We start from the raw sequence: 8,142 nt of genomic DNA, 5'->3' as shown, positions 1-8,142 counted from the left end.
AAAAAAAAATAAATAAAGGGTATTCAACTAGGAAAGGAGGAAGTCAAATTGTCTCTGTCTGCAGATGACATGATTGTATATTTAGAAGACCCTATCATCTCAGCCCAAAATCTCTTGAAACTGATAAGCAACTTCAGCAAAGTCTCAGGATACAAAATCAATGTGCAGAAATAACAAGCATTCCTATACACCAGTAACAGACTACCAGAGGGCCAAATCATGAGCGAACTCCCATTCACAATTGCTACGAAGAGAATAAAATACCTAGGAATATAACAAAGGATGCAAAGGACCTCTTCAAGGAGAACTACAAAGCACTTCTCAAGGAAATAAGAGAGAACATAAACAGATGGAGAAACATTACGTGGTCATGGTTAGGAAGAATCAATATTGTGAAAATGGCCATACTGTCCAAAGTAATTTATAGATTCAATGCTATCCCCCCCCATCAAGCTACCAATGACCCTCTTCACAGAACTGGAGAAAGCCACCTTAAACTTTGTATGGAACCAAAAGAGAGCCTGCATAGCCAAGTCAATTCTAAGCAAAAAGAACAAAGCCGGAGGCATTATGGTACCTGACTTCAAACTATACTACACAGCTACAGTAATCAAAACAGCATGATACTTGTACCAAAACAGAGATATAAACCAATGGAAAAGAAGAGAGGTATTGGAGGCAATGCCACACATCTACAACCATCTGACCTTTGACAAACTGGACAAAACAAGCAATGGGGAAAGGATTCCCTGTTTAATAAATGGTGTTGGGATAACTGGCTAGCCATGTGCAGAAAGCAGAAACTGGACCCCTTTCCTGATACCTTACACTAAAATTTACTCCAGATGGATTAAAGACTTAAACATAAGACCTAACACCATAAGAGCCCTAGAAGAAAACCAAGGCAAAACCATTCAGGATATAGGCATAGGCAAGGACTTCATGACTAAAACACCAAAAGCATTGGCAGCAAAAGCCAAAATAGATAAATGAGACCTAATTAAACTCCAGAGCTTCTGTACAGCAAAAGAAACAATCATTAAAGTGAACTTTCAACCAACAGAATGGGAAAAAATTTTTGCCATCTACCCATCTGACAAAGGGCTAATATCCAGAATCTACAAGAACTAAAACAGATTTACAAGAAAAAAAGCAAACCATCCAAAAGTGGGCGAAGGATATGAACAGACACTTTACAAAAGAAGACATACATGAGGCCAACAAACATATAAAAAAAGATCTCATTATTAGAGAAATGCAAATCAAAACCACATTGAGATACCATCTCACGCCAGTTAGAATGGTGATCATTAAAAAATCTGGAGACAACAGATGCTGGAGAGGATGTGGAGAAATAGGAACACTTTTACATTGTTGGTGGGAGTGTAAATTAGTTCAACCATTGCGGAGCACAGTGTGGCACTTCCTCAAGGACCTAGACATAGAAATTCCATTTGACCTAGCAATTACATTACTGGGTATATATCTAAAGGATTATAAATCGTTCTATCATAAAGACAACATGCACACATATGTTCATTGTGGCACTGTTTACAATAGCAAAGACCTGGAACCAACCAAAATGCCCATCGATGATAAACTGGACAAGGAAAATGTGGCATATTTACACCATGGAATACTATGCAGCCATAAAAACGATGAGTTCGTGTCCTTTGTAGGGACATGGATGAATCTGGAAACCATCATTCTCGGTAAACTGACACAAGAAAAGAAAATCAAACACCGCATGTTTTCACTCATAGGCAGGTGTTGAACAATGAGTGAACATGGATGCAGGGAGGGAAGCATCACACACTGGGGGAGGGACAATGGTGGGGTGAGGTGGTTGGGGAGGGATAACATGGGGAGAAATGCCAGATATAGGTGACAGGGGGGTGGAGGCAACAAACCACATTGCCATGTATGTACCTATGCAACAATCCTGCGTGATCTGCACATGTACCCCAGAACCTAAAGTACAATTAAAAAAAAACAAACAAAAAACACCGAACAACAAAAAACAAAAACAAAAAACTGGGCTTGGAAATGTTAGAAAATATCAGAATCCAAGTCAGCTAGTTTGGTTTTAAAGTCTATGTTTTAAATTATGGGATAATTAGTTTATATAGATATTGATAATAAGCACAAAATAAAGTTATAAATGTACTGTACAATATGCCATCATGTTTATTTTAAAAGAAAAAAAAGCACTAAAAAAATCTTTCCCATCATACTAAGTTGTAAGTCTATGTGTCACTAAGCTTTATTTTCTCAGGATAATTAAAGAGGGCTATGTTTGTACAGATTATATACGTTGAAAATATCATACATGAAAATACACTGGCCGGGTGCAGTGGCTCATGCCTATAATCTGAGCACTCTGGGAGACCAAGGCAGGTGGATCACCTGAGGTCAGGTGTTTGAGACCAGCCTGGCCAACAGGGTGAAACCCCATCTCTACTAAAAATACAAAAATTAGCTGGGCATGGTGGCATGCACCTGTAATCCTAGCTACTTGGCAGGCTAAGGCAAGAGAATCACTTGAACATGGAAGGCGGAGGCTGCAGTGAGGTGAGATGTGCCACTGCACTCCAGCCTGAGCAACAGAGAGAAACTCTGTCTAAAACAAAAAAAAAAAAGCAAGAAAATGAAAATTCTGGCCTAGAAGACAGAGGTAGGGATGAAATTACCCTTGATCACAAAAGGAACCAGCTCTTTCTGTGCAAGTGGATAAATCTTTAAGTCTGGAGTCATGATGCCGAGGTAGGTAATACATAATGGTCTAGGTTGCTGAAACACTGGGACTGCTGTGGCGTAAGCGTCATGAGAGTGCTTAAGGTTTGGTAAATATAAGCAATCAACAAATGTTTATCGACCTTATTAATTTATATCCATATTTCTTTAGATTAAATGTTAGCTAGGATAGCATCTGAGGCAGAAGAATCGCTTGAACCCAGGAGGCGAGACTGCAGTGAGCTGAGCTCATGCCACTGCACTCAAGCCTTAGCATAAAGCTGGACTCATTACATTAAGCCTTGATTATTACTATAGATCTGTGGATGGGGGAGCTAGAAATTTATTTTTAAAAAGTTTTAGCAACTCACACAGGAATTTCATTTCTTCCAGGCAATTTTAATGGCAAATAAAGCTATTTCAAAGCACTTCAGATAAATCCCTTCAAATAACAGTATTTTGTATATTTAACAGTCTCACAAGTGGAACAGGTCTACACTTAAGACAACGTTGAAGACTAGGAAAAGACCCTTTTCTCTTAAAATTTCTTTTATTGCTTCTTACCTCATCTAATGGTTTATCTTCCAAAGCTGTTAAATCTAGTAGTGGGTTTTTCACTCCTAATGAAACCATTGTTTTTAGGCCTAGGAAATCAATGAAATAAAAAGTTCAGTATGTCTTATCTGTCTCAGAAATTAATACCTATAATGATTAGAGAGTGGCCAGTTAAAGACCAGTGTCTATTAAGAGATAAACAGTTACCTTTTTCATCTATTTTGGCACATTCTGCAAAGAGATCCTTTGACCCTGTATTCAGCCGATCCCTGTGAAAATAATGAGATTGGAAAAAACGTGTCCAGAATTCCTTCTCTGTCATGTTGTGGGGAACATTTTCTGCATATTTCATTTTTACTGTGGGGGGAAAAAAATACACGAAAACATTATATACTGAATTTCCATTTTTAAGACCTCTCAAATTAGGTAACTGAAATGCAAACTAATAGCAAACTCTAGTCCATACAGCTCTCAACTCTACATACTATAAGTTATAATCTAATTATAAATATGAAACATAACTTGAGAGATTAGGAGAGGTATGACCTCTATGAATCTTACAATTACAAACAAAACCTTATTTTGCACTAAGAGAATAAAGTTTTGAAGTTTTAGTAGAAATACCAAGAATCTAAGAAAATCTTACAAACAAAACCTTATTTTGCACCAAGAGAATAAAGTTTTGAAGTTTTAGTAGAAATACCAAGCATCTAAGGAGTCAGACTCAAGTCTGCTTGTTTGCTCATTTATATATGTGTACTCTCAATCCAAGGCACCGTGTTAGCTGGTGGGGAAATAAAGAGCTCAATATCCACTGAACTGTCAGCTCAGCGCTCCAGGAACTTACACTCTAGCAAGCATAGAGTTCAACAGCTTGGTTTCTTGAGCTCTGAGTTTAAAATTCTAGGTCTGACACTTTCTGTGTGACCCTGAGCAAATTACTTAATATTCCTGTACCTTGGTTTTCACATCTGGAAAATGAAGGTCAAAACAGTACTTCTGCTTCATAGGTATATGTGATGATTAAATCAGTTACTATAGAAAAAGGCCTTAGAATAGCGTCTGGCACATAATAAACAGTGCACAATTATGTTACTATGAGAAAGACACAAAAAAGCCAGGTGCTGTGGCTCACAACTGTAATCCCAGCACTTTGGGAGGCCGAGGCAGGCAGATCACTTGAGGCCAGCAGTTCAAGACCAGCCTGGCCAATTGGGTGAAACCCTGTCTCTACAAAAAATACAAAAATTAGTGTGGTGACACATGCCTATAGTCCCAGCTACTTGGGAGGCAGAGGTAAGAGAATCACTTGAACCCGGGAGGTGGAGGTTGCAGTGGGCCAAGATCGTGCCATTGCACAACAGCCTGGGTGACAGAGCAAGACTAAAAAAAAGAGATGGGATCTTGTTTTGTTGCCCAGGCTAGTCTTGAACCCTTGCGCTCAAGGGGTCCTCCTGCCTCAGCCTCCTAGAGTGTTGGGATTACACGTGTGAGCCACTGGGCCTTGCCAGGATTTCATAAGGGCCAAAATGAGGTGATGCTTGAGCTGAGTCCTAAGGGAGAGATTCCTAAGGACTAAAGGGGTAAGAGTGGGGAACAGGGAAGAGAGAACAGAACACAGCTTAAGAGTACTGTTTAGTCAGAAGAATGACTGATACAGTGGCTCTCACCCTTGTCTTTATATAATAAATCACTGAGGCTGGGGTCAAGGCATCTATACTTTTGGGATGGCATCTGCATGGGAAGTAATTTGTGAGTTAGGAAGGTCACTCTGGATGCAGTATGAAAGATGATATGAGATAGTACTGTAGACAGGCTCATTTATTAATGTCTCTGAAGAATGCCATCTCACTCAGGTATGTCGAGGGCTAAATAAAGTTTAAGAGCCACTGATGAAAAGAATGGCAGTCATTGTATCAGTGAATTGATGACAACACATTATTATTATTATAATTATTATTTTGAGATGGAGACTCGATTTGTTTCCCAGGCTGGAGTGCAGTGGTAAGAAATGGAGGTTGCAGTGAGCAACCTCCACCTACTGGGTTCAAGCAATCCTCCTGCCTTAGTCCCCCTAGTAGCTGGAATTACAGGCATGTATCACCATGCCCAGCTAATTTTTGTATTTTTAGTGGAGACAGGGCTTTGCTATGTTGGCCAGGATGGTCTTGAACTCCTGACCTCAGGTGATCCACCCGCCTTGGCCTCCCAAAGTGCTGGGATTACAGGCGTGAAGAACCACTGTGCCTGGCCCCTAAGTAGAGACGGGGTTTCTCCATGTTGGTCAGGCTGGTCTCACACTCCTGACTTCAGGTGATCTGCCTGCCTCGGCCTCCCAAAGTGCTGGGATTACAGGCGTTGAGCCACTGCACCCGGTCGACAACACATTATTTACTGAGCCCTTAGTATCTACCGTATGTCAGACACTGGGTAAACTACTTTCCATAATTTACTCCACTTGATCAGGAATAAATGTGAAGCTTTTTGTTTTTCACTGATATACTATTGAATACATTCACATATTTTAACCATCTGAAAGAACTGATTCTTCTTACCTGCTGGATAGGTCCTAAATATGGACTCAATGATATCAGAAGTTAAATTATATCTCAGGCCATTACAGCCATCGGTCTGGGGCCGGACATCAGCCTAAAAGAAAAACCATACACACACATGTTAGAATATCAGGCAAAGATGGCTAAGGTCCCAGTAGGCACTGGACAAAGGTGGAAAAAAATTTCTAAACTAACTGCATAGATAGAGTAAGTCCCTCACCTTCACTTTTGCACAGAGGTAGGGCTCAAAAAATATTGACTGGTTTCTCATGGTCTTAAGTGACCTACAAAATCTGCTTCTTTGGAAGTCTAATATGGTCAAAATAGGCATGTGTAAGTATGAAGGCAGAAAGCTAGTGGAGCTTTAAGATAAAACTTGTATAGTTATAAAAACCACTACAAACACTGGCTAGTAAATAAATTAACATTAACTGGCTTTTTTGGGAAAGGCCTTATTAATTCACTTCACTAATAAGCAATCAAAAAAGATACCAAATGTACAAATGGTATTCAAAATTTTGTTCAATGTGTAAATACTATTCTGTTTCCACTAGAATACCAACTGAGTAAATTCCATTCTGTAATTCCATAGATAAGGTATTCTCAATTTTTATATTAGATATAGTTTACAAATCTTACATTTTCCAGAATATGGTCATGATACATTTAACTGTGTATTGTAAGTAAAAGTAAGATTTTAAAAGGCACCAGAGAGTCCTATATTTGAAAATATTAAGTATTAGTCCAAACTCTAAAAGAGTCATTTCCAAATTCCATTTGACTACCATCATGCTAGGGTCAAGTCCAAAGGCCAAGAAAACATAACTGGTAAGAAGAAATATAAATTTTAAAAAATTGTATCTATTTTAAAAACATTTTGGAAGAGGCTGAGTGTGGTAGCTCACACTTGGAATCCCAGAACTTTGGCAGGCTGAGATGGGAAGACTGCTTGAGGCTAGGCATTTGAGACCAGCCTGGGAAACACAAGAGCTGCCCACTGCTCTATAAAATAAGAAAATTTAGCAAGGCAAGGTGGTGCATATGTTTAGTCCCAGCTACTTGAGAGGCTGAAGTAAGAGGATCGCTTGAGCCCAGGAGTTTGAGGCTACAGTGAGCTATCATTGTGCCACTGCACTCCAGTCTGATTGACAGAGTGACGACTCTGTCTCTTAAAAACAAACAAAAATAATAATAGTTCAATAATGACAGAGAATACCATGGATACTGAATTTTCCATTCACTTCCTTTAAAGAAATGCTGGTTTTACAAAAGAAATAATGGTCCTAAGACATATACTGAGGTTTGCATTTTTTTTTTACTTCAGAAATCTAGAAGGGTCACATACCAGAAACGCAGCAGAAATGCCAACATCCTGCTTATGATTGGATGTGGAAGAACTATCTGTTGCATTCACATTTAAACGATTGGCCCAGAATTCCTCAGCACTGATCACCTGACTCACAACAAGGTCTTTATAAAGCTGAAACAAAACAGGATCTTCTTGCAGCATTCTGTAAGACAGAATATACTGAGTATAACTGAACTTCTAGAATAAAACACCATTTAGGTACATTTTAAAAAGATTTTGGCAACACAAAACATTGAAACACACAACTTTTATTTTGTGATGACTGAGCAGCAGAGGTCATTCAGTTCATTTTTCAGTAATTAAAAGCAAAATACACCACATTTTTGGAGGAACAAATGAAGTGGTGATAAATGGAGGAGGTGTAAAGAAGGAAAGATTAAACCCTTTGAGGGCATGTGTTTGATCTTACTCATTTCTATATCCCAGTGATTCAAAGATCACCATGTCAGTAGTGTACTGTCATCCGTTGTTATCTGAGAATGATCAAGTCCCTTAAATAAATTGGTGTATTTACATACAACCTATATATATTCTCCCATATACATAAATCATCTTTAGTTTATAATATCAGATACAATGTAAATGTTATGTAAATAGTTGCTATACTGTATTTTTATTTGTATTATGTTTAATTACTGTATTGGTATTTTTTTCCTGAATACTTCTGATCAAAAGTTGTTTGAATCTGTGGATGTAGAACTCCTGGATATGGAGGGATGAAGTATTCTCTTTGATATACAAAAGTGAAAAGGCAGGAGAGGAGGTATGCTTGAAATTTTCCAGCAATGAAGTTGTTTTTTTTCTTTTTTGAGATGGAGTCTCCCTGTCACCCAGGCTAGAGTACATCGGCAAGATCTCAGCTCACTGCAGCCTTTGCCTCCCAAGTTCACGCCATTCTCCTGCCTCAGCCTCCTAAGTAGCTGGGATTAC

The 8,142-nt window shown here is 38.8% G+C and overlaps 1 protein-coding gene across 3 annotated transcripts in view; it reads right to left on the bottom strand.

Moving 5' to 3' along the window:
• The window catches only part of GTF2H1 (general transcription factor IIH subunit 1), a 50,658-nt gene that overhangs the window by 25,912 nt on the left and 16,604 nt on the right, over nucleotides 1-8,142 (bottom strand). For all 3 annotated transcript variants that reach the window (XM_017525857.2, XM_017525860.2, XM_017525858.2), the window contains 4 exons: nucleotides 7,189-7,354; nucleotides 5,844-5,937; nucleotides 3,496-3,645; nucleotides 3,298-3,377 (listed from right to left, as the gene is read on the bottom strand). In XM_017525857.2, the coding sequence (XP_017381346.1) occupies nucleotides 3,298-3,377; nucleotides 3,496-3,645; nucleotides 5,844-5,937; nucleotides 7,189-7,354 (490 nt within the window). The remainder of the gene's footprint in view (nucleotides 1-3,297; nucleotides 3,378-3,495; nucleotides 3,646-5,843; nucleotides 5,938-7,188; nucleotides 7,355-8,142) is intronic.

The sequence above is a fragment of the Cebus imitator genome, unplaced genomic scaffold, assembly GCF_001604975.1.
Source record: "Cebus imitator isolate Cc_AM_T3 unplaced genomic scaffold, Cebus_imitator-1.0 Scaffold39, whole genome shotgun sequence".
NCBI classification, from domain to species: domain Eukaryota; kingdom Metazoa; phylum Chordata; class Mammalia; order Primates; family Cebidae; genus Cebus; species Cebus imitator.
This window is presented reverse-complemented; position numbering and strand designations above follow the sequence as displayed.